This window comes from Periplaneta americana, chromosome 1 (assembly GCF_040183065.1).
Source record: "Periplaneta americana isolate PAMFEO1 chromosome 1, P.americana_PAMFEO1_priV1, whole genome shotgun sequence".
Lineage (NCBI taxonomy): Eukaryota > Metazoa > Arthropoda > Insecta > Blattodea > Blattidae > Periplaneta > Periplaneta americana.
The window spans coordinates 141,353,702-141,381,357 of record NC_091117.1 but is presented as its reverse complement, the minus strand read 5'-3'; the positions used below and the strand labels follow the sequence as shown (position 1 = coordinate 141,381,357).

General features: G+C 34.8%; 1 protein-coding gene across 1 annotated transcript in view; it reads right to left on the bottom strand.

Moving 5' to 3' along the window:
• Positions 1-12,758: 12,758 nt before the first annotated feature.
• The window catches only part of LOC138701551 (stAR-related lipid transfer protein 3-like), a 37,985-nt gene continuing 23,087 nt past the window's right edge, over positions 12,759-27,656 (bottom strand). The window contains exons 4-6 of the mRNA XM_069828564.1: positions 21,017-21,121; positions 19,204-19,379; positions 12,759-13,426 (exon numbers count right to left, since the gene is read on the bottom strand). Of these exons, the coding sequence (XP_069684665.1) occupies positions 13,216-13,426; positions 19,204-19,379; positions 21,017-21,121 (492 nt within the window). The 3' untranslated portion in view covers positions 12,759-13,215. The remainder of the gene's footprint in view (positions 13,427-19,203; positions 19,380-21,016; positions 21,122-27,656) is intronic.

Here is a 27,656-nt window from a genome sequence, read left to right as displayed (position 1 = left end):
AACGAGGAACAGATCTCCGCTCTTAGTAGGCCTACTGATCAGGAGTATCTTCTGGGGATCTCCCAAGCCGTTCATTCTGGTCACTGTCCGATAGAGTTTGAAAGGAAGAAACCAGGGCCAGTTGTTCAATCTCGATGACTTACAACTGCTTGTAGGATTCTCCGCTTGTATGAGCTGTAGGAATCCTTCACATAATTCATGTGCATAGCCAAGAAATACCATGCTTCGGAACAAAGTCTGACTATGCAGCGTAAACTAACATTTGACACCGGAGTATATTACTAAGAGTGGGTGGAGGGATGGGGCTGGAAGTGCAGCCACCTCCTCGTAGTGAGTTCTGGGTTATTTCTGAGTGTAAATTTAAATAAATAAGCGAAGAGCTGCACTACAGAGAAAAACTGAAAACAGACATACAGCATTAGGCTCGCGAAACTTTAGAGCTGATGTGGAGACACAGGATATTGTCGAATTACCATTTTTTTTCTACGTTCTTTCTGCCACAAGTCGCAACTTTTCCGCATTAGCCACTTTCATTTAAAAAAAAAAAATGTTTCCTTCCGTATAGGATTCATTATGACCGGAATTATGTAATTTGTGTATATTTGAGGGTATTTATAGGAGTAAAGGGATTTTATGCCAGTCCTGTAGAATGGATTTCTAATGTTACTACGGCAACTCAAGCTGGTGCGTTACGCCAATAAAAAGACAGGTTGCATTGACGTATGGCTAGTTGGCTATTTACTTCTGCTTTTTACACATCCTGAAGTGACTATACAGGTTGATTCACTAGAATTTACCGTCCCTTACGGGACTTAGTTCCGAAGGCATTCTGAGCAAAAAATGACATATAAACATTTGTCCAAATCTCAATATTTTCAGAGTTACACTAATTTGAAATTGTTTGTAAAATACCATTATTATTCTTGAGTTTTAAGGGTAAAAGAATATTACAGATAAAGAATGAACTATTGAGGAGTATAATTTCTTTAATTAGCTAATATACTGAAGCTAAAAATGTGTTGTGAATTCCATAGTTGCTTCGTTCAGAATTTTTTTCGATTTTTAACTACAAAATGATATTTTCTTACGCATATATCACAACAATTGTTACAAATCACGCCACTCTTGTAAATTCTTAAAGACTGTACGTTAGGATGCATAATTAAACTGCAAAGAATCAAGTTCCTAAAGTCGTATGATTTGTAACAATTTTTGTGATAAGTGCATAAGAATGATGTAATTTTTAGTTAAAAATTGAAAAACAAAATCTGTACAAAGCAACTGACAACAGATTTTTAGCTTCAGAACACTAGCCAATTAAAGAAATGATACTTCTGAATAGTTCATTCTCTATTTGTAATATTCTTTTACCCTTAAAACTAAAGAAAAAAGGTATTTTACAAACAACTTCAAATTAGTGTAACTCTGAAAATATTGAGATTAGGACAAATGTTTATATGACATTTTTGCTCAGAATGTCTTTGGAAATAAGCTCCGTAAGTGACGGTAAATCCTTGTGAATCACCCTATATAGCATTTCATTTGACTGTGTACAGTAAAGATTTGTCTCATACTACGTTAAACAAATGATCTTATTTTTTATGTTCATTGTTTATTATTGATAGATTGTTGTAACTGATTTATTCAGGCGAAATACTACAGTAATAGTTGTTATTTACATACTTAGTCGCCCGTTAGTTAAATATAAATGACATTTTTCTAGACTGCTGCAACAACGATGATATATCTTTTACTCTTCATAAGAATATTTACGTTATTGCCCACATTAATATATGACGCAAACAGAGAACAACATTGGACTCTTTTTTCTTATTTCCACGCTAGGCACTGTAACTTAAACACTGTTTATATCCGTCATTATCGTTACGTTTTGTCGTGACTACTCATACTTAAAGTAGGTAGAAAACGCAATTCTCTGTTCCGAGGGCATATTTATTAAATACTTGGTCTTTCTGTGAACAAGAAGCAAACGTAGATTGACCTGAGTGATGAATACTATAAATGCGAATCTAGTCATGTTTATGTGAAGACTTTCATTATTGGTTCTTCTGTTTTGTGACAGCAGAATGCATATCTTCTACATGTATCTTTCGGTAAGAACATAATAAAATAAAGTTTGACTGTGCGTACTTACGTAATTTAGGAAATAATTATTCTTGAACTCCATTCTATTTAGTCTAAAGTAAATGAATTTTGTTTATAAAACAAAATCTATGTTATAGCTAATAAAATTTAGCCGCGTTTATGAAAAGTGGCACAAAATTGTTGCGCAAAATCATACTCTTAACTTTGGGACAATAAACACATTTTAATATAATTTTTCAAGCGTATAAGTCGAAGCATATATGATGATGACGATATGAACTATGGCGATGAAGGCTATGACGACAGATGCTTTGACGTCAAAGACTTAACCCCTTCAGATCTGAATTTATATTAAATAAAATTGAAAAAAAAAAAAAACTGGTCACATAATCATTCTGGGGACCCAAAATTCCCAAATCAATTCTTCACAGAAAATCAAAATTTGGGGATAATTTTGACCCCTGAGGCCCCAAAATTTAAAATTTTATTTTTAATTCACGTATAGAAATGTTTCAAAAATAATATTCTCCATTTCTATCACATTGAATTTTTCAAAATATTTAACAGTATCGGAGACATTCCAAAAAAGAAAAAAAAGAAACAATGTACACTATAATGTACATCAGGCCTGAAGGGGTTAAGACGACGACGTTGCTAAAATACGTAATATGAATGAAATTATAGCTCAAACCTTTATGATTATGATCATCAGTGAGAACTTTTGGACTTTCAGAATTCTCGGTTGTAACTTTCCACGACTTACTTACTTACTTACTTACTTACTTACTTACTTACTGGCTTGCTTTTAAGGAATCCGGAGGTTCATTGCCGCCCTCACATAAGCCCGCCATCAGTCCCCATCCTGTGCAAGATTAATCCAGTCTCTATCATCATATCCCACCTCCCTCAAATCCATTTTAATATTATCTTCCCATCTACGTCTCGGCCTCACTAAAGGTCTTTTTCCCTCCGGCCTCCCAACTAACACTCTATATGCATGTCTGGATTCTCCCATACGTGCTACATGCCCTGCCCATCTCAAACGTCTGGATTTAATGTTCCTAATTATGTCAGGTGAAGAATACAATGCGTGCAGTTCTGTGTCGTGTAACTTTCTCCATTCTCCTGTAACTTCATTCCCCTTAGCCCCAAATATTTTCCTAAGCACCTTATTCTCAAACACCCTTAACCTATGTTCCTCTCTCAAAGTGAGAGTCCAAGTTTCACAACCATAAAGGACAACCGGTAATATAACTGTTTTATAAATTCTAACTTTCAGATTTTTTGACAGCAGACTGGATGATAAAAGCTTCTCAACCGAAAAATAACAGGCATTTCCCATATTTATTCTGTGTTTAATTTCCTCCCGAGTATCATTTATATTTGTTACTGTTGCTCCAAGATATTTGAACTTCTTCACCTCTTAAAAAGATAAATTTCCAATTTTTATATTTCCATTTCGTACAATATTCTCGTCACGAGACATAATCATATACTTTGTCTTTTCGGGATTTACTTCCAAATCTATCTCTTTACTTCCTTCCAGTAAAATTCCCGTGTTTTCCTTTCCACGACTGTAAAACATACTGTAAAAATGTAAAGTTTAGAATCGTATATCCAACATTATGTACCAACTATGCAATAAACATCATGCTAATGAATAGTTGTAATGATTTTAAAAAATCATACCATAACTGGAAGCCGTTGATAATTTTAATTTTACCAATTATTACATAATTTTTAGAAGTGAACAATTGAAAATTAACTCGTACATGTTATATACAACTAATACTTCAGTTAATATTTCATTACTGGAAGTTTTTAAAATGGAAATCAATTTTCAGATATTCAGAATATTTGACGCAGCAGATAGCAACGCTTCATACAGTTCAGTTCTTGTGAAGGAACTACCACAGTGTTTCAATATATTCTGTGAGGAACGAATATCCTTCGACCACACTCTGGTGATCTCAGTTTCAATCTCGATTGATATCCAACAGCGGAATCTCTTAGGTGAAGAATATCTGGATATGGACTCTACCCTGTTGAAGAGTTTCCACGAGACATCTTTATGGTCCATTTTAGTTTCAAGAGCCACCTCTGAAGCCATTCGTAATGAATGGTTTATCGATAAGCCCAGAGCCTACCTTCTTATTCAAGGGCCTCAGACTGACATCAGGAAGCATATCCTGCATCTGGAAAGTCAACCAGGATGGAATCCCAGATCTCTCTTTCTTGTGCTTCTGCTGTTACATCAGTCAGAAGATCTGGTTAAGGAAACAACGCAAGAACTTTTGATCAGGAAGGTTCATAATGTAGTGATATTAATCCCAATAATCAGCTGTGATTTTTCTGATAATGTCGGTTGCAACAACTTGATGTTGAAGACTTATACCTGGCTTCCAGATGAAGCACAAGATAGTTTGTGTGAGAACCCTGGCATGTCACTTCAAACAAAGACATCAGCATGCTCTTATAAAGACACAGATACGAGGGTCAATATAAAATATAAGAGAAACAGAAATAAATGTGTATTAAGAGTTTCAACTGCATGTTATCCTCCTGCAGTTATTATGAATGGCCAAAGCGAATATATGACTGACTTTGAAAGTTTAGACGGTTTCGAAATCAGAATGCTACGTTTCATATCCAAAGCTCTTAATTTTCAAATACATTTGATGAAAACACCCTGTAACTATACATGGTCTGAATTCTTGAGAAACGGTACTCATTATGGCCTTTTGAATGACCTAAATATAAATAAGACTGATTTGGTAATAAAGTTCTTTAAAATGAATATATTCCACCTTGAGAATTTCGATGTGACTGAAAGCTATTTCACTGACTGCATGGTGCTCTTTGTTCCACTTGCCAAGCTTGTTCCACTGTGGCTCAGCATAGCAAGGGTGTTTTCCTGGCGTACCTGGCTGATTATCTTGTTAACTCTTTGCCTGGTGGGGGTATTTATGTGCTTTCTGTCAAAATTAATAGATAACTTGGTGGAGCATTACCGGTATAGTAGTATTTTAGACTGTGTTACTGATATTTGGTCCGTCATGCTTGGAGTGAGTGTACCTGTGATGCCTCGTAGCACACCATTCCGTCTTATTTTCTTGTCCTGGATTCTGTTTTCATTGGCTGTAATCACAGTTTATCAGACATTTGTCACGAGTTACCTTCAAGAACCTGGACAACAGTACCAGATCAATAGTGTTGACGATGTGATAGAGGCCGGTTTAGAGATTTCATATAACCCATTTTATTATTTATTTATGAGTGATGATATGCAGAAAAAGATGAATCTACGAAAAGACTGTTCTGAACAAATGAAGTGTCCAGATTATCAAGACATTGGCACAGATATAGCAGTACTGGCTAGTAAGGTAACTGCTCTCTTTGCAGTGGGTCAGAACAGCAAAGCAAAGAAGGTTCCGTTTCATATAGTTTCAGATGATGTCTTTGTTTTACGTGTAATTATGTTACTACGGAAACACAGTACCATCTTAGACTCTGTTAACGAAGTTATCATGCGAGGAAATGAAGCCGGGTTGTCGGATAAGTTTGTGAAAGATGTTGTTCATGAACAAAATATTGCAAAAGAAATCGTGAATCACGAAGAAGTGCCATTGTCGATATCGCATCTCCAGTCTGCTTTTGTTTTCTTAGCTATAGGTTTATGTTTGAGTCTCACAGCTTTCATCATGGAATCGTTTATACACAAATTAACGCAGTAGAATTTTACATTGTCAAGCATTCTCTCCCTTTATTTTATTTTTTCTTTTACTTTTTCTTATTTTCAGTCGTCTTCGGTGGTCTTGTGATTACCATTCTGGCTGCTGGCTCGGAGGTTCACAGGTTCAAACGCGGCCGAAGGCAATGGACTTAAGACCGACAATATGTTTGCATGGTTTCTCTGGGACGGCAGTAAAGCTGTGAATCTCGTGTCATACATTTACGGCACATAAAATAACCATATTCTACCCTTGATAGGGGAATCAAGGAAAAATCTGTTGGTTATTTCTAGCTCATATTGAATTTTAATTCTATAAATTCTGCAGTTTGAATTGCTGTGAAATAAAATACTACCGTCAGTTGTCTTCAATTGTCTCTATTTTTAATTTTTCGTGCGATTCCTATCAGTCACCTTCATCTCCATCATCATAATCAACACTATTATTAACATCCATCTCACTCGCTTTCATACTCGGTCTCTCTCCTTTTTCCTTCGCCTTTCTGCAATTCTTCCCGGGTATGTGTTTTGTAATGAAGAGTACATTTAGAAAATGGGTTGCAAGAAGTAGTGAAGTGCATTCCATAATCTCTCCTATTCTAATTCCATCCTCACCATCCCGTGGTGCAACCTATTTTTAATTAACGAGACTCTAGGAATCGAGCATAGTGTTATAACTGCTCCATCAAAAATGAAGAAAGGTCATTTCAACATGCTGCTCTGCCATGGCATGCATCAGCGTCCATTAAGTGATGAAGAGGGAATATTGTCAGTGGAGTTGTCTGACAATTTGCCTAGCTAGGTTACATGAACCTGCTAACCAATGGCAGGTGTGGTCCTCCAAACAGTTTGGGGTTTGAATGTAGGTGATATAACCGTCATAACATAAAAATATGGTGTCTATATTAAAACTGTTATAATTTTTGCTACTCTCCTATATCGAAGAACGAGAGAGTTAATGGATTTATTGCCAAGAACTCAAAATTAGTTAAGAACAACATTTAGGATATAATTTTCTAGATTCTCAACACACATGTACTGTATTTCAAGGTTGTCATTGCAATACAAAGTCTGATCCGTTTGAAATGACATAAAATAAAATCTCTATAAAAATTATATCAGGAGTAATAGTAAAGTTACTTCAGTTTCAATATGATGTTAAAACACAGGAGTTTTGTACCATTCTTTCCATACCACTTTCGGTATGAGGAATACTGAAAATACATGTGTACGTGAAAGTCTAGAGATCAAGGCAATAGTTGGGATGAAAATGTAGAATATTTCAAACACTTACAGGAGAAAACATATCTTAGGAATAACAAAGATTTGTTAGACTTTGTAAGACTTGCATACATTCAAAATATAATAATTATATGAACAACACAAAGTGGGGAAGTTATTGCATTCGTTCTGAAATAGGAAAGACATTAAGAAATTTTAATCAAAGACGATCAATAATTTTAAATGTTGACAAAACCCTTAAAAGTAATTAAAGGGATGCTTTTTAACTTATTTACTTAGCTAATTAATAAATGTTTAAATGAACGAGAAATTCTAAATTATTCTGAATGCATATTATATCTTAATCCAACATTCTAAATGTGTTAAGTGCCAAAAACAACTTTCTGAAATATTTTTCGTTGCGAAATGCATGTTGAGATACTTACAACACCGTCTTCTAGCATACGAATGACTCTCAAGTTGAGCTATAACGAAGACAGTTTAGTATGATATTCTCGTATGGATATCCCCTCTTAGATTGAATAAAATTAAATTTTAAAACTTGGCACTCAGTACATTTAGAATGTTAGGTCTCCAATTGTGAGAATTACAGAAAGCATTGGGTTTCAGTAACAAATATATTCATTAGATCATTGAGTAGGGCATTAAGAGAATGAATTAAGTAATAATAATAATAATAATAATAATAATAATAATAATAATAATAATACTTTTAACTAGTAATTGAGGGGTGCTCTGCAATAACAAGGTATGTACATATACTTCCTCGGCAATTAATGTATCAAAATAACAAATTCAATACTGTAACGAGATTTTGATGAATAATACATTAACCTTATACATATAAACTATCAATAATACTAATTCAAAAACGCAGATTTGCAAAGGTCTTTCTTTGTTAATGAAAACAATGTTACTTTCACTTACTGCCAAACACCCACTTCTTACATATACCTTGTTATTGCAGAGCACCCCTCAATTGTAAACTACAGTATTCATAATTATTAGTCAGAAGAACATCAGAGCTATTCACTCATATATTGAAATAAGCCTATATCATATTCTGCATGACGTAACTGACAGAAAAAGAAAGAGAATTGCGTTACTGTTTATCGGTTTAATGATTGCAAAATTATTTAAAACATGTACCGGTACTCAAAGAACTGAACATAAATGCAATACTGATTGAAGCGACATAAGCATTATATGAATATGTAACTCTAAAATAAAATATGGCTGAAAATTAATCCGTCAACTTAAAGTTAACAATGAGTTACTACAAGAATGTTACCTTTCACTCACTGCCTTCGACATTTTGTTGAAGGAACTCTTAAGAAATGGAAGGAAAAATTCGAATAAATAAATAGTGAAACATTATTTTATTCATAAAATACATATTGTATACATGATAAGAAAATTAAGCAGGAATACAATATATACAGTTTTTAGATTAATATAGACAAAATAAAAAGTACAGAGAAAAAGCAAACAATAAACAGTACCGGTATGCAGTATATAGACATGCGAGTACTAACTGAATTAAGTACCATATCTGAATGTTAAAATAAATTAAAACGAACACAAGCATTGAAAGAATTCAATAGAAAGATGCAGAAAGAGCATATCCAACAAAAAATTATTTTTTTCTCCCATTGCATAATAGATCTACAGCTCTATTGTGTTAAAAAGGACACAGATAACTGCACTAGAACCTACTGAAAACAAATGTGAAAATTCTTATAAGATGCAGAAATTGTATGTATTAAAGGGATGGTGGATCGAAAAACAGAAATGTGAAGGTCCACCATAACTGTGAATTGTAAAGTTGACTGACAAATAAATATCATATCATATATCATATCATATCATATCGTATCATATCATATCATATCATATCATATAAGATGCAGAATGGTCACATCTTCTGTAGATATATCCTATATGCAAAGTAGGGACATTTCATAATGTAGTTGTTAATGTGGCAACACTGAAATATGGACAGATGATTGTTGATGTAACCTGCATGTATTAACCATGTCTTCAGAAGAACAAACAAAGGGTAAAAGTAAAGTGAACTAATGGAGAAAAGTAATTAAACTGGTCGTTTTACTGTACAAAAAGTCACCAGAAATTATATTCTAAATTTCAAAAATATTGGCCTAAGAAATATAAGAAAATATGCTCATCAGATGAATCATCAGGAAGAAGGATTCCAAAGGATAATAAAGTTAGCTTCTACGTATCACAATACAGGCATTTCACATATAAAATATGTGGCATGAAAGGCAAAGTAATAACTTTTGAGTATGTTGGTGGCTCTTTGGTTCACACATTTAGTTTAAGTCTGTGTAATGTTCCCCCTACCCTGCCTCAAGACAAGGCTTATACAAAGGGTTCAGTTCCCATTCATATTACAGAAATAACAGATCTGAAAAAGCTTCGGTCTCATATTCCATTGGGGTACATAATGGATTTTACAATCTCATCTTCAATAAATTGGGTTGCTTCATCTCAGGAAGAATATGACATTGAAATTGAGTTTTGTGAAATATTACCCAGAAAAATAATTCTGATACATAAATATTAGACTCTTGTAACAATAATATGAATGGTAAAAGATAAATTTTCATTCATTCATAATGTTCTGCCCAAGACAGGTCTTTAACTGCAAACCCAGCTTTCTCCAGCCTCTCCTATTTTCTGCCTTCCTCTTTGTCTCCTCATATGATCCATATATCTTAAAATCGTCTATCATCTGATATCTTCTTCTGCCCCAAACTCTTCTCCCGTTCACCATTCCTTCCAGTGCATCCTTCAGAAGGCAGTTTCTTCTCAACCAGTGACCCAGCTAATTTCTTTTCCTCTTTCTGATCATTTTCAGCATCATTCTTTCTTCATCCACTCTTTCCAACACAGCTTCGTTTCTTATTCTGTCTGTTCACTTCACACGCTCCATCCTTCTCCATATATACATTTTAAATGCTTCTAATCATTTCTTTTCATTTCGTCGTAATGTCCATGTTTCTGCCCCATACAATGCCACACTCCACACAAAGCACTTCACTAGTCTCTTCCTTAATTCTTTCTCCAGAGGTGATCCTTTGTAAATTATGATTTAAAAATAATAACAAGAGTCAAAGGAGATTGACTGTTTACTTTGAAACATATTTTCAAGTTACAATATAGTGTAATTTTAATTTTATTTTTGGAACATACTGAAATTTGCAAAAAGGTCATAATTACATTATGTAAAATGTGAACATCACATAGAGTATTGGGTTTATTCCTTTGCCATATTAATGAGTAAGGTTATGTTCTGTTTATAATGAAGAATGTATAAATAAATTTTCTTGTAGAAAACCCCACTAATTCGTTAATTATTCATTTTTATCCGTTTCCTGTAAAATTTTAATTTCGTTGGATATGCCCTTTCTGCATCTTTATATTCATTATTATACACCACTCTTCAAATCGTAAGTGCTTTCAATTCAATTTTCTGAAATAAACAATTACCGGTACACATTTAATATGATGATACAAATATAAGGTTGTAGGAAAGTTGTTAAAGATCGTTATGAGCGAATTATTTCATGTAATATATTTGATAGACCAATAATTAATCAGTCTATTGAGACATTTTCGGTGGATGAGGGGAGAAATTGAATGCATTAATAGCAGTACATAGCCCTACTCCTTCAGTTTACTGACTTGCAGAGGAATGAGTGTAATTCTACCTGTGCTACCCTGGCTGTAACATTGTGATTTATACAGGTACCTTGCTACTCTTTCCGAGTGAAATTCGAAATTTTATTTTAGGTGTTTAATGGAAACCTGTAGTTTTATGACTAAATTACTACTAATTATCTTTTTCAGAGCGAAAAGTTACATTTGTTCCTATCAAATTTCTGCACATTTAAAGGACAAAACGAAAATTATTTCAATCATTTATTATCATGCTACAATTTTTTCTTAAATTGCATATTGCATATTGCAAATTAAATCAATGATTTTCCCGAAACACGCTATCAATTTTTCATATAAGACAATTTTTATCTCGAAACAGAAGCAAAACCGAGCAAAATTGTAATAAACTTTTTCGTTTGAAATATCTCAAAGACTAGCCTCCTGCAATTAATGACATTACTGTACTTATGGTTAATCCTGTATAACAAATAAGTCCAGAAGATAATATTCAAATATCTTCATATGCTAAATAAAATTCATAGTACCAGCTTACCAGTCACGATATGGAGATAAAATGAAACCACATAGATAGGCCTATGTAAAGAAATTCTACCATTGCATGTTGTAAAATATACAAACTGCCGAACTTTTGTAGATAGTACAGCACAGTCCATTGAATAAAAAACCTGCTATAATGATTTGTCTGTTCACAAAATGAAACAGTATTTTCAATTTAAACGTTTTTGCAGAAATGGTTAATAGTATCAGGACCAAATGATATGAAATAGTAGCCAGTAAGATGAGCAAGATTAAACAGTTTATCACCAGTGTGTGAAGGCATCATTTGCAAGTAGGAGATGGAAAAGGGGATTTTCTGTTCATCCCATTCGTAATATTCACTTAAAATAGGTAAGATGTGTCGCCAGGATAGCGCTTTAAATTTACCAAGAATTCATCAGCAGAGTAGGCTTCCTACATGCTCAGCGTTTGTTGTTGCTCAAATATTAAGATTGAGATAGTGACTATTACCTATCCTACAAACATAGTATTTAATTTTATTGCCCTACATTTAAATTGAAGTGTATTATAGCACGTAACAGAAAACTTCAGCAAACTTTTCTTTTTTTCAGTGGACTCTGCTGAATCCCCATATAAGTTTGCAGCATATCGATGGCCCAGAACCAGACTGTTCCAAGTCCATTTTATTATTATTATTTTTTTTTTTTTTCAGGAAAGTTATTTTGAGCTCCTGACATTTAAAGCTTCATGAAACAATTTGAAATAGCTTCATAGCAATCTTATGGAGAGGAACATTTAAAATTTTGTTCCATTCATATTTCGTCGGTTTCTTGGTAAAAGTGACCAAGTCCAAAATGCAAAAAAAAGGCATTTAAAGGTTTAATGATCCATCCAAAGATAGCTGTACTTCTTTAGATGTTAGTAATGAATTATTTTGAAGGTAAATTTGCTATATTATTATTTTTTCATATAAAATTATGTCTTAAATTTTCATAATGCTTGGAAGCCTTCAATATGACTTGGTCATTTCTACCAAGAAACCGACGATATGCAGACAAGAACTGGGACACAATGAAACACAGATTTCTTTCTTATAAAAACTTGGACTTAGAACAGTTTGGTTCTCAACCATCGATATATAGTTCACATTCTGTATAAACCTACAGTACTGAAAAGTTTGCCATGCTTGTCATTGTATCAGAAGGTTGGAGGTTGATACCCTTAACATGGTTTCTTTCGTTGTTTACAACACGCAAACTGACCAAGCCAGAATCACAGACAAAATGTTTCTCTGTTGCACGAAACCTCTGCCGAACAATTTTCGAAGTCTCGTGATACCTCATAGGTTTCTTTCGAATGGAGGAAACACATGAAAAATGATTATGTAGTCTTCCAAAAGCCACAGCGTTTAAGAACAAAAAAAAATACATCTAAGTTGTTTAAATTTGGAGTTCAGGTGTTTAAGAACGATAATTTTTACTTACTTACAAATGGCTTTTAAGGAACCCGCAGGTTCATTGCCGCCCTCACATAAGCCTGCCATCGGCCCCTCTCCTGTGCAAGATTAATCCAGTCTCTGTTATCATATCCCAACTCCCTCAAATCCATTTTAATATTATCCTCCAATCTACATCTCGGCCTCCCCAAAGGTAATAAAATACCCTACAAGTGAAAATATCATGTAGTGTTTCCTTGAAAAGGGAACCACCTAAAAACAGCAATTTTTTAAGCTGATGATTAGAACAATGATAGTGATGATTATGATGATGGTGGTGGTGGTGGTGGTGGTAGTGGTGACAATGATGATCGTCTTTTCTCTTCAACTCTAAATGGTCTCACTTCTCCATACTACCTAGGAATCGTTAATGAATTATTCTACCACTATTTCTGCAATTGTCCTTGATAAAACTAAGGATAACTGAGGTTTCGTCGGGCTAGCTGCCCATAAGTCCCTGCTGTTTGAGCTTCTGGCCGTATACACGAATGTGCTTGATATAGTCAGTCATGACGGTTGTGAGTGAAGAGTCCACCACGTACTGAGGCAGCCAGCCGTGTAGATTCGTGTTCAGCAGCCACTGGAAGGTGCAATGATCTGTCGCCCCGGAAATGGGCCTGCACACCCAACAGTTGGGACCGTTCTCTCCCCTGAAAAATCGTTATGTTAGATTATAAATTACAAAACACTCCACATATGCAGAACACATCACAAATGCTAACCACACCCACAGAGACATCAACACAGACATGGAAATACTACACATTCAACCAAAAAGCCAGAAACTAAACACACTAGAACAATATGACATATAAAGACACACAAAAACACACCCCAACGAAATTCTCAACACACAACTCAATTTCAAAACACACACACTCTTTGACTCTACACTATACCACAGGAACACACCCTCACAGGAAACAGAACAAGTGGCGCCAAGACCAACAACGACCAGTTTTGAAGATGACCCATAAATAGGTCGAAACATGTAAACGAGGTACGTTGAAATTTAACACAGGAAAGTCTTACCATACATATTCCGAAGTGATATAGTGTTAAAAGTTGTGTAATCAAGATGTATATAAGTTTGAATTAAGTTAGACTAGTCTAGCATAGAGAAAATAATTATTGGATTAAATTTGAGTTAGATTAGATTTCATTATGATTTTATTAAGATTCAATTAGAATTTGATTAAGAATAGAGCTTCAATGTTTCTTTAATTAATCGTAGGTACTGTATTTGTAAAACTGCAGAATAGAGGCATATCATTTCACAATAAGCTGTCACCCCCAAATTTGCGCTCTTTACAACATCACGAATGTGTGAGGAATACAGAATGAACAGCATGTTGGCTTTTAAACACCAGGCGATATTACAGTGACACTGGGCAACACTGATTTCATTGCATGGAATGTTTTAATAGTTTCGAGATGAAATCGAACTGTTGAAATCAGATCCGAGCTCAGAAAATTCCATCAGATTTTCTCAGAAATCACATTTTTTAAATTTGCATTATATGCAAAATTACCCATTTCCTCACTTGTACCACACATGTTTAGGCTACATTATGTTTAAGTTTATTCCTTTGAATACAATGCACTTTATTCTACAACCTTACGTTTGGCAACATTATAAGACCTTCACCCATCGTGAAAATCAGCTTGTATTTTGCAACAACCACCATGAATTGATGCCTATACAAGAACTGCCATATTATTACCCTAGTGAATAAGGACTTTTTATTGGTGCTTCGAAACATAATTTGAAGACTTCACAACAGGAAAAGAATGTCTCTATTCCGATTTGTCAGTCTGTGTTTTTGAAAGAATATTATGCAAATGAGGAACTATTGTTAACAAAGATGAAATATCAAGAATATAAGTGTGTGGACATTTTATAGTAATCTCTGTTGGACCAATATGTTCCTCATCAATATGCAATATTGTATGTATTATATACATTTCCACAAGTCGCAACTGCCATCAGCTTCTGATATGCATATTACGTCACATGTATGTTATTTTGTTTCTGTTTCTGCAAGCAGATATAGTATTTATTCTTTTTTTTTTTTTTTTTTTTTTTGCTTTGTGCACGTTTTTGACCACAAGTTATTTGTGTTCGTTTTTTAAGTTTTCTGAATGCCATAACAGGTGTTCTGAGAAAATATTTTGGATGGATTTATTCCTAAATATGATGGTGAGATTTTTATTATTTTTGAATAATTATGTTAATTTATATTATAATCGCATGACTTGCCTAAATAAAAGTAGACTACATATTTTCTGTCCTCTTTTTTCGAACAATATCCTCCTTTTTGAAGCTTTGTGTCTTCTTTTTTATCGACGTTAATCTGGTCACCCTTATCGACGTTAATCTGGTCACCCTAACAATAGGACTAAAAGTAACACAGTTATTTAATTGAAACAATTCGTGAATTTTTTCCTGTTCGTTTTCATTGTGGTAGTTGTCGTACTGACTTTTAATTTCATGGATATTTCAAACATAGGTAGGCCTACTCTATTACAAGTAATTGTTTCTCCCTTCGAACATTATAACAACAAGGCTTATGTACCTTCAGAACTTATTTTTTGGAAAAATGTCTTTGTTTCTTTTATTTTATTTCCCCAATATCCAGATTAAGATATTTTTAAGCTGCAAGCCGCAAAACAGCTTTTAATTTTGTATTTTTTATGTTTGCTCTCAGTCTTGGCTTCATATCCTTCATTGAAGAAAATAACTTTTCACAAGCATATGTAGACTACTACCAAACATGGATAGTACATAGACTGCAAATTTACATAGTGTTGTTTTCAATTATATTTTCTGCACATCACGTGCTGCTTGCATGTTCTACATTGGGCATTTCTCCATTTTGCAACACTAAAAAGAACGTTACCTCTCAGTGGGGGTTAAACCAGTTTGAAGATTTACGCTTCTCTCCTTCCATGTAGGTACATCCTTGCTTAGTAGTATTTCCCTCGTCAGATGCACTTGGTATCAGTGGAGCACATACGAGCAAGTGAGGGACTATTACTGCAACTTGCTCATACGCGCATCTATTGCTGTTCCTGGTCTAGTGGTTGCCATGTTTTCAATAATTGGATCCGAAATTCTTAATGTGTAAACAGAGCTGAAGTGGGGAAATTCTTAGCAACAATAAAAGTTGTTACCATAGTTTCTTTCAGCTGCAATATAATATTTTATCGTATATCTACGTTGTGTAAAAATCTATCCCATAATTTTTGTAAATCATTACTAAATGGTGATAATTAATGTGACGAAATAAACCAACTACAAGGTACGTACATTATGCTAATCTTGTGTCCAAAGGATAGATTCATTAACTGTGTGAGCTCAAAGCTGGAAGGCCACTAGTCTGACTCCAGGATTCACCGATTTATAGCCGGTTACTCGAAAGACGAGTTAATGACTTATTAGTTACCAATACTTAAAATTGAAGAGTCCATTGCAAGAATGATGGATGTCATTTGGAATACATTTTGCAGGAGAAGCAATTGAAAGTTTGAAATGCTTAGAGCTCAAAGCTTAACTGTGATTTTCCGTTCATTACTGGACAATGACTATCAGTGTTAATGCCATATAACTCTGTATGTACATTCTTTATGTCTTAAGCTATGCATTGACAGTCTTGGCTCATTTTCGACAAGAAAGTGGCATCCATCATTCTTGCAGTGGACTCTTCAATTACTAGTGCCGTAATTTTACTACTCGGTTTCTCGAAAGTTTTCTTAGTTTATTAATAAAGTATTAATTGATAAAGTAATAAACGAATGAGGACGTAATTTACTAGCCACAAAAATGTAGTAATGCATTAACTTACATTGATATTCCGGAATCTAGACATTAATATAATCTTATTCACAAAATAACAGTTGCATAAGATCTAAAAACTGTTAGTACTTGGTCAGTTGTGTCAAAGGTTAACTACTCTTGTGCCTAATAGGTTACCGGTATGTGATAACTGATATGCTATCTTGTATCCTTGTTACTAGATCCATGACTGCAACTTTGTTCAGACGAAAACGTCCCTAGAACTCTTAGTTACTGTATTTTATAAGTAAATCAACCCAATTTCTATATCGATGGCATAATTCAATACAGCAATAACTCAAAACATGGCTATTTGGAGTTATTGTTAGCTAGCATTTTTCATAACATAAGACAATATTTCTCATACAAATGGAGAATAAAATCCATAGTATTGCGATTATGAAAGGATATATTCTCTTTATAACATATTCATTTTAATTCCATGCATAAACATTTTCAGTTGTGTTTGTGTGGAATTCGTTGTATAAAATTATTAGATATAAAATAAGAGGAACTTTAGATGCTATTATCTCTGAAGTATATTTTCTTAGTTGTTGTTGTATTGAACTGGGCCATTGATACACTCTTGGTCTGTTAATGTTGTCTGCAATATCGAATACTTCTTCATATGAAGACGATAAACTTATTTTGAAGACTTGTAATATCGCTATACTGCAATAATCACAATAGTAGCCATCTCTAGTAATGTAAACATTTCCAATATGTCTAGTACGCTTTGTTATTTAAATGAAAACAGCTGAAAACTGAAGATCAATTATTCATTATTTCGATATTCTGCGCATCTACTCCTATGAATTTAATATGATTTAAGGAATCATTAGGCCTACTGAGTGTTCGAGAAACTCTCTTATAATACTTACTGTAGACTCATTATCTTTAATGAATAGCCCTACTGAAATACTGTTCAAGAAACGGCCATTAGTGAGAAATTAAAAAAAAAATTGTAGGCTAAATGAAGCAAGCTGAAAACAGATCTTAAACATCTTAGAGAGATCACGATCTATCTACAGGACTCTTTCTCAAACGCAGGTCTATGATCGTTGTCCTACAAAGTTATATTCCATAGTCATTGCGATTAAAATCCTAGACTCAATTCCGTTTCGTTGATTCCAGATTCGAACTTTATTCTTTCAAGTCCTAGTTCCTGTCACTAGGTTCAAGGATTCGATAAATTTATATTCGATTATCTTAAACTTTGGCAGATATGCCTTCAAGGTTTTCAAGTAGCAAAGCTGCTTTTATTGCAAGTGAATCAAAAGCATTCTTTTTTGTACCTAAAGCAATTTGCAATATCTTGCTTCTTTCAAAATCAAAAACATTTTTTTTTTTTTTTTTTTTTTTGCTGTACCTCAGTCATATCTATGACTGAAGAAAATGCTATTGTAATACAGTTTTGAGAAATCACACAGAGATATAGAAAACAAGCGTATTTTTGCGTTCAATAATAATCAGGAATTTGAAATTTTAACGAAATTCTTTTTTGATATTTTTTTTTTATTTGATTATAAATCTGCTGGATGAGGAAATAAGAAGAAAAGGCACCATTTACAGGAAAAGCAACACACCAGAACAAACATGGTTTAACTATCCACATCAGGACTCTGTTTTACCAGATCAGTTTGCGCATTAATTACACATATTTTGTAATTATTATGGTGGGGTATTGTACGTACTTAATGGTTGTACGCCTGGAAAGAGGTTTCGCTAAGTACGGCAGCGTTCGACAAGTAACAGCCCACTTAGCAGTGATTCAGCACGTCAGCCATCGGCAATAAAACCTCGCAAATTATACATTACAGTGCAGATGCAATTTATTGGCTTGCCTCGTAAGTGCTGGAATATAAAGCCATCCCATCTTATGAACATTTCACGTCGCTTGAAATGATATTTAGTCGCACGATGGATTTCATCTCTATCAGTAGAATTGAATCCTGGACACATGGTCCATTTCATTCAATTTATGAACGATTTTTATCTTATGAGGTCTTAGTTTTAACAATTTTGTCACTTTCCGAGCCGTCTGTTAAGTTAACTTTATTAGCGATTTTGTGGGAGACTGTTCTAGCCTATAGTCCGTCATCGAGACTGTCCTCAGTTAGAACGAGATTTATGCGCCTTTTTACTTAAAAATACGTCGGGTTCTCTCACATTTTGCACTAAATTATGGATTGTTGAATCAGATGGTTGTTGAATGTCACGATATTTTCGTGGAAATACAGCACGACACATTTTTCTGTAGGACTTTTTAGTAATAAACGTATCATAAATGTAGATTCGCTGTTCTAATATGTATTACATTGGCACTAACTAAACTGAAATGCACTGAATGGAAGTCAGTTGTATACAAATGCTCTAGCCTTGACGTCCCTTCAGTCTCTGTTATCTGTCCATATTACGTAACATAAAACCTTCCCACTCTCCATCCAGGGGAAATGTACATACTATTTCCTCGCATTCCACCTATAAAGGTAAAAGGTCGACGGCAATTACCTGTGCGAAACTCGTTTTCTGGTGGACCTGTCTAGCTCAGCAACAACAAACATGAGAATTCAATACAGGAATTTATTTTACCTGATATACTTCTTGTGGGGCGGTACAGCAGGATGCGTAACTGCTGCCCCAGCAGCAATGTAGCAATTGTCTTTCATGCCCCGTCGCCTCACGTTCACGAACTCACGACTGGAGACCAAACCGCCACCGAATTCTGCTGTCACCTGATAGCTCACATCTGTGCATTCGTCGATTGCCTGAAAACATTTCAATGTCACTTTAAATATTCCTCAAGATATTAAATCTAAGAGCCAATTTCATTTCTCAAATTAATCATTTCTAAACATATTATATTCATACATCAGTGCTCAAGAGCTGGACTCTTGATCCGAGGCTGCGCTCGGGCGTGGGTTCGAATACTTTTGGTCTGATTGTCTAGTTGGGTAAGGCGAATGTTAGGTATCTGTGGCGAATCTCCTGTCTCACAAGGTACATTTGCGAAGTGCCTGACTGATAATGGTATAAAATCTAATACGATGGAAAGTTCAGCTGTAATCAATGTTTATAGTACCAATTGTAGCTGCCCATAGTGCAATTATACAATGTTTATGAGCCTAGATAGATGTTGGTATAATAACTAATACGGAAGGAACCTCAGCTACAAATAATGATTAGATATTCTACTGATTTTAGCTCTCCTTACATTTACTTGAACATGTTTGTGGCTGTTTATGTACATATCCGTTAAGCACAACATGCTTGTGGGTGTTGATGTACATAATCCGTTAAGCACAACATGTTTGTGGGTGTTGATGTACATATCCGTTAAGCACAACATGTTTGTGGGTGTTGATGTACATATCCGTTAAGCACAACATGTTTGTGGATGTTGATGTACATATCCGTTAAGCACAACATGCTTGTGGGTATTGATGTTCATATCCGTTAAGCACAACATGTTTGTGGGTGTTGATGTACATATCCGTTAAGCACAACATGTTTGTGGATGTTGATGTACATATCCGTTAAGCACAACATGTTTGTGGGCGTTGATGTACATATCTGTTAAGCACGATTATTGTAAACGACAATAAGCACATTGAATGAATGATGCTTTCTACGGTTGGGAATTGAGCAACTCGAATCTTCAGTGTCCCAGAAAACATTGGCAGGAACTTCAAAGGCATCACATTCAAGTGGAAAAGTAGCTTTCTTCCAGGCATGCTTAATCCTGTTAGTGAATATGAGGGCACTGAACTGATTATGGATAAGTGCATGCAGGTTGATGATAGCGTTACGGCTCTGGAGGTCAATATCAATGTTGTCGAGTAAAACTCTCTCACAAAAACGTTTGGTGAACTCCTTCTATTGACGAAAAAGTATACATCCAACGGTTGAACAAGGGAAGTTGCACCAGATGAAGTGGTTGTTACTTGTATGTGTTTATCAGGAATTACGAACAACTTTTGTTGATGGAGTGAAAATGAATCAACAGCCAAACAACATTTTGTTCCAACATTGGGAGAAAGACAGTTATCCCGCCATTGTGCAAGAATACTCATGTCCACATATATGCATGCATGCATACATACATACATACATACATACATACATACATACATACATACATACATACATACATGCATGCATATATACATACATACATACATAGTTATTGTTGATAGGGCGGTAAGCCCTCGAAACATGTTTAAACTGATCAAATTTTAATGTAGTATTTTAATACATTGTAACATGACTTATATTGTAGTGTTTTTAAATTGTTGTATTAAAAAGTATTTTTAAGATAAATAAATTTTATTTTAAAGGGAACGAATTTGTAGAATTTTGTTTGGCTTATTGCTTCCTTCAATGATGTAATGAAGTATCAACTTACCTGTACTTCACGCGATTCGATTAGAGTTGGATTCCAGGACGGAAGGTTCTCGATTTTGTCGTAAAGTTCTGTCATCAGCTTCTTGGGTGCGAAGTTTACTTCACCCTTAAAATGATAAGCAATAAATATGAATAATATTGAGTAGTGGCAATATGTACTAGGCCTTCTAGAACCAGTTCTATCTCTGTTTGATGACTTAATGCTGGGTCGTTTCGCATTTTTTGTAAATATTGAATTATCCATTTATAGTTTGAAGGAAACTAGAGCTCAGATCGATGCTGTAAGTTAAGGCTGGTTCACAATAAACCGGGAACGGAAACGGCAACGAGAACGAGAACGGAAATATTGTTAAAGTATTTAAATGCGAGGATTCCCAATTAACTATTGTGAACGTTCACATTTAAATACATTTATTTTAACATTATTTCCGTTCTCGTTCTCGTTGCCGTTTCCGTTCCCGATTTATTGTGAACCAGCCTTTACTGGCGTTTACGTCGCATACTCCCGTATCAGCTGACAGTGAGTGAACTTTTCGTGAAAGCAGCGTTTAGAGAGTTTTTATTCTGTAAACAAATTTCTTCTCAAATAATATTCCCTGCCTAATACTGTAGCTAACCATTTTGTTAGCATATGACTGGACGGTCACATGCCGCTATTTTCTAGATAGGTTAATTCAGTCAGCAGCAGGAAAAGTAATTGCCGATAACGTGTTGCATCTATGAGTGATGTAACCGGCCTCAAATTATAAATGAATCTCTCTGTGTGTAAACTAATTCTGCTCCTTTTATTATGTTGATATTAAATAAGTTTTAGGGTTCTGTTGTCGTTGCTCTTTTTTTTTTGTTTGTTTTTTTTTTTTTTTTTTTTTTTTTTGTTTAAGATTTTCATATTTCCAGAAAACAGAGAATTCATTCCATTTTATTGTCAAGAATTATGTCCTAGCTTTTTAATTTTGTTTAAAAAAACTTCTGTTTTTATTATTATCAAATGGCGTTCAACTGATCACTTTTCTTAAAAAACTGCTTATCAGGAATTGTAACACAATCATACCAAATGTAATTTCCTTTGTCAAGTAAAAATGTATTACATTCGCATAAATTCTAAACAGTATTCATAATTTCTCTTTACCTGGTCATCCTCCAATGAGAAATTTCTTTAGTGACTACACAAATTCATATGAAAGAAAATGACTAAAAGTGACTTCAGAGAGAAGATCAGTTCTGATACTGTGATATAACTTTAAGAAAGCTATATCAACTGACCAATTGAAAAGGGAAACAACTCAAAATTTAAAGTTTTGCGAAAGCTACACTTTAAAGCAGTGGTTCCCAACCTTTTTTGACTGGCGACACAATTTACTGAACGCCCACGATATCGCGACACACTTATTTGTTTTTATTAATAACAATATAACAACAACCAGTGATTTTCTTGTGGAGGAAAAGGTAGTGGAACTGTGTAGAATATTTTATAGCGGACGGGGAGATTATTAGCCTACTGTTCACTGCGCAGAAATTTTGTCGCTTTTATTCTCCTATTCGTCCAACTGAGATTTTCAAGATCTAAGCGGACTTTGAAGAATAATTAAGTTAAAAACATAGTTATTCACACATATTTTGCTTGCATGATAAAAAAAGAAATACAAGAGAAAGGTGCCGGAACGCCGTTCCAGCGCGTTCCGCCAGAAAAAAAACACTGATAACTTCTATGTAGTGTCGGACATCCACTATTGTAGATAGGTCAATGTTAACATGCAATCGAAATTTCTAAAAAAAAAAAAAAAAACAGCAATTTGAGTGAAATTAGAAAAATACAAACGTATATGTCAAAAATCTCAACCTATCTATGCTGGATGTCCGATAAAATATTTTTATTGTCGCTTTTGAAAACACATCTATTTAAATTAATGTCAAGTCTGCGCTTGGTGGGTTACACAGAATTTCTCTATACGTGATTATGGTTCATAGGATACGTAAATCATCTTCAAGATGTAGCAGTCTGTTCCTTTGTTTAGATTTCACTATTTCCATTGTAGAAAACGCAGATTCACACAAGTATGACGTTGAGAACGGTAGTTCTAAATGTCTTTTTAGTTTATTCGGCACCATCGACTGATTTGACAAAACATTTCCGCATATAAGACACTCGGGATTTTGTTTATATTCATCTCCACGGCACTTAAAACCATATTGCAAGTATTCATCACTATGTTTACGAAACGCAGTATGGAAATTTTCGCGCACATTATTTGAATTAGCACTGCTATTATCTAATTCTAACTCAGAGCTTGATTCAGATTGTTTTTTCGAATTAAAAATTAGTCCATGACAAAATCTAAATAAAGCACTTTTCATAAAATAGCCGCACTATAAAGGTAGAAACACATTATTGCCACGGCACGGCACGAAATGTGATTTCCTGTGGTGTCACGTTCTGCATTCAATGTGTGGTATTCGTTTTCTCCATTTATTTACGTTGCTTAGAATCACACTGTTCCCACGCCACGGACGCCACATCCTCTCCTGTGCAGCACTCGTGCCATCACGTTTAGATTTTCTGTCGCACCGGACATTGTTGGACGCTGGAGAGCACGTGCAGGTTCATTATGGAGGAATATATTATTGAAAAAGTAAGGCAGTATGAATTTATGTATAATTTTAAGTCATCCAATTACAGAGACTTAAACATGAGAAAAGAAGCTTGGGAGGAAATAGGAAAAGAGATGAATATAAGCTGTGAGTACTGTATGTTAACTTATTTCCAAGAGCTATTCCATCTCAAATCGACCGAAATATAGAGAAAATTGACCTTAAAATTTCTAAATACAATGAAACTTTTTTTGTACGTAGAGAACAGTGATACAATGAGTATAAAAAATGCGAGGTTTTTTACTGATCGATTTCATATGGAATAGCCCATAAGTAAATCATCAATTCAACTTAACCTCATTATTACTACTATTTTATTATTATTATTATTATTATTATTATTATTATTATTATTATTATTATTATTATTATTATTATTATTATTTTAGGAGGTACATCAGTGTAGATGCGACCATACACATAAAAGTGCATATTAACACTGACTACAACAGCTGTACTGTAGACATTAATCTTAATTTTGCGATCTACCTCGACGAACAACATTTAATTGCCAAGGCACTGAACCTAGAGAATTAAAATATTCCTTCAAGGTTTCTCGCACTTGAAAAGACTCGCGTGTACTGTTTCTTCTCAAGTGGTCTAGGTTTCTTAGGGCACAGGTTGGTAGTGAAAGTGCTTGCACATCAGGCTCAAACATATTGTCTTTACATAGCATATTATGCAGGCAGCATGACGCAAGTACAATTCTATCGACCATGTTCGGTTGTACCTCCATATATCTTCGAAAAATTCTCCAACGAGCAGTCAAAATTCCGAATGCATTCTCGACCACATTTCTCGCTCGGGAAAGTCTATAGTTGAAAATCGTTTTTGTTTCGTCTCATCTAAATGGTGCCTGCCATATGGACGCAGAAGATATTTTTTTAGTGGAAATGCTTCATCCCCAACAATTATGTGTGGTTGTGGCTCCCCATTTTCAACTAATGGAGCATTTTGTGGCACATTTAAAGTATTAGATTCCAGTTTTTTCCCAAAGCGTGAATTAGCAAAAACACACCCATCACTGTTTCTGCCGTAAGAGCCTACATCAATTGTAATAAATTTATAATCCGCATCAACCAGCGCATTTTCGATGTCTTCTTCAAATTCTGAAGAACTACTGGAACTACTAACCCATTCACCTTCCATCTCTGCTACAGAAAGCTACTGAATAAAATAGCGACTGAACAGATTGTAAGTTTAGTGTGAAGTGGCATGGCGTGGCGATAATGTGCACACAACGCGACACAGCACGTGCCTTCCAACTTATATGATCTCACAGGAGAACACATGCCGTGGCAATAATGTGTTTCCGGCTTAACTCTCATGCTATAGTCGCGACGCTGTTATTCCCGGCGTGACTCCTCCTCTTTGCTTACGTCTTTGGAAGTGAAGGCTCTATAAAGTCTAGGTAGGTAGTATCGTTCGCCATTTTTGTTCGTTGCCAAGCTACCAAACGAGAAATCTATTTGCTATGCCGTTAAACGTTATCATGTCATAGCTCCTATGATAATAAATCAAACGCACTGTAATTCAGCAAATAATTGAGCGGCAAATAACGTCTTCGTGTGCTTTCTGCGAACGCCAACGAAAGAGCCAAAATAGCGGGCGATTATATTAAGTATTTATCGAGCCTTAGGAAATGCATAACGTCATCATCAGCGAATCACAAGACGCACACGTTTAAATGAAGCCGACCTGCAACGTGATTGGCTGCTGGAAATAAGAGCGGCGGGACTATAAAACTGACCAAACGATTCTAAACTCTATTTATTACTAAGTGGGAAGAGTAAACGAATTACTAAGCACTGTTGCAAGTGTTCACGTTTCATTGGTAAAGTCTGTCTCAAAATAAAATGTACCATATCAAAGACTTCGTTGTAAATAAAAAATGCGTTGTAAAGAGACTTTCTGGATGGCGTAAAATTTATTTTTCAATTCCAAAATTTAGCGTCACACTCCATGGGGCTACGCGACACATCGGTTGGGAACCCCTGCTTTAAAGATCCATGTTGCTGTGAAAAATATAATTAATACACTCTAATTTGAAACTTAGAGTAGTCCTACATATAAAACATATTAAGAGAATATGGAGTAATTTCAATGATCCTTGGATTTTTCACAGCAACATCATAATTTAAAATTCAGATTTATCAAAACTTTAAATTTATGTTTCCTATTTGAACTGGCCCGTCGATATGAAGTGTATACAAATTCATGAGTATGTAATGAAAAATAATACTTTTATCATAATTAATAACTCCCAATTTTCAGTTTGTTCAAACAACTCTTGATAACTTCCTTAAAAACGTTTTCGCTGTAAATAAACATCTTTTGTCTTGTTCTTGTACCACATAAATTTCTCTATCAGCAACGATACCATTCTTCTCTAAGAGTCAATTCGTGCCTCTTTTATACAGTTTTGTTCCTAAGGCTTCCATTACTTGTGCTACGTACACTATTTAAACGTTTGACTCGTTTTCCGTATTTTTAATCATCATTATCATTACGTGATGCTCTCTTGGTGCACCAAGTCAACGCTTAAGACGCCAAGAAAACTACAATTTTGGCCCGTTACTCCTTAGTAGGAACGCTCGGATAATTGGCGCAAAGTCATTGGATAAAAAATAATAATTTTATACAAGATAAGGGAGCTAGCGGTAACGTCGCGGTTTAGATGTTGAGATACAAGCTGAAAGTCGCAGATTCGATTTCCGATTAGAGTGGATTTTTTCCATTGATCTAACCCTTCCGGCCACACTATTGTCCTGAGGTATATTCAGCCTCTAACAGAAATGAGTACCAGGGGATATTTTCTTGTGGGTAAAGGCGGCAATGACATCCCTACTGCTATTGGGAGCCCTAATCTCCCGCTACTCTGTGGGTCTCCATATAAACAGCCAAACTAGTACAACAAAGAAAAATAATAATCCCAATTCAAAAGAAACTAAACCAGTAAAAATAACGTATTACAAACCAAACTAATAAAGAAAAAAATAATATAAAACAGGAGCAAAATAACATAAATAATTAGATAAAAAGGAAACTTTTGCTTCCACCTATAATAGGGATACCTTTACCTTTTATAAGATGCGTCGCAAAGTTAAAATACAGAATTCTTTCAAAGGACTGACCTTGAAAACAATCAATAATTATGATAATAATTTATCATAATAAGGGAATCAACCTCTGAGTCCATATCTGACGTGCTTGTTAATTAGTCGCATCGTATGTTGCTTTAATAATGATGTGCTTTAATAATAACGTAATAAGGATATTCACAAACTTTATAATCAACCGTCAATTTTAGATGTAATACAGACCAGAAGGTTAAATTGGGCAGAACATGTTATACATATGGATTACTGCAGCAGCGCAAAACAAATAAGGTTAAGACGCTTGTCTGCCGGTCTGAAGTTTCGCTCGGGCGCGGGTTCGATCCCCGCTTGGGCTGGCTGATTACCTGGTTGGGTTTTTTCCGAGGTTTTCCCCAATCGTCAGGTGAATTCCAGGTAATTTATGGCGAATCCTCGGCCTCATCTCGCCAAATACCATCTCGCTATCACCAATTTCATCAACGCTAGCCTAGTAGTTGATACAGCGTCGTTAAATAACCAACTAAAAAAATGAACACCTTTAACAACAGAAGGCTACTGGGAAGACCTCGAAGTAGCTGGAAAGATGAAATTCAGAAGGAATGCATGGAAATGCGAATTACCAACTGGAAGGAACTAGCAAAAGACAGAGTGGAAGCGTTTTGTGAAATCGACTTGGAGTCGACATGCTCCATAATGTCCTTTGATTGATTGATTGATTGATTGATTGATTGATTGATTGATTGATTGATTGATTGATGCTTTAAATATTTCACAATCGTCCAACATTTAACTGCCTCTCATCTCAGTGACACTAATGTTGTGTTTTTGCCCATTTTACGAATATTGCGGGTCTATTAGGAAATAATTATTTTATTTAATCATTCAATAGAAATT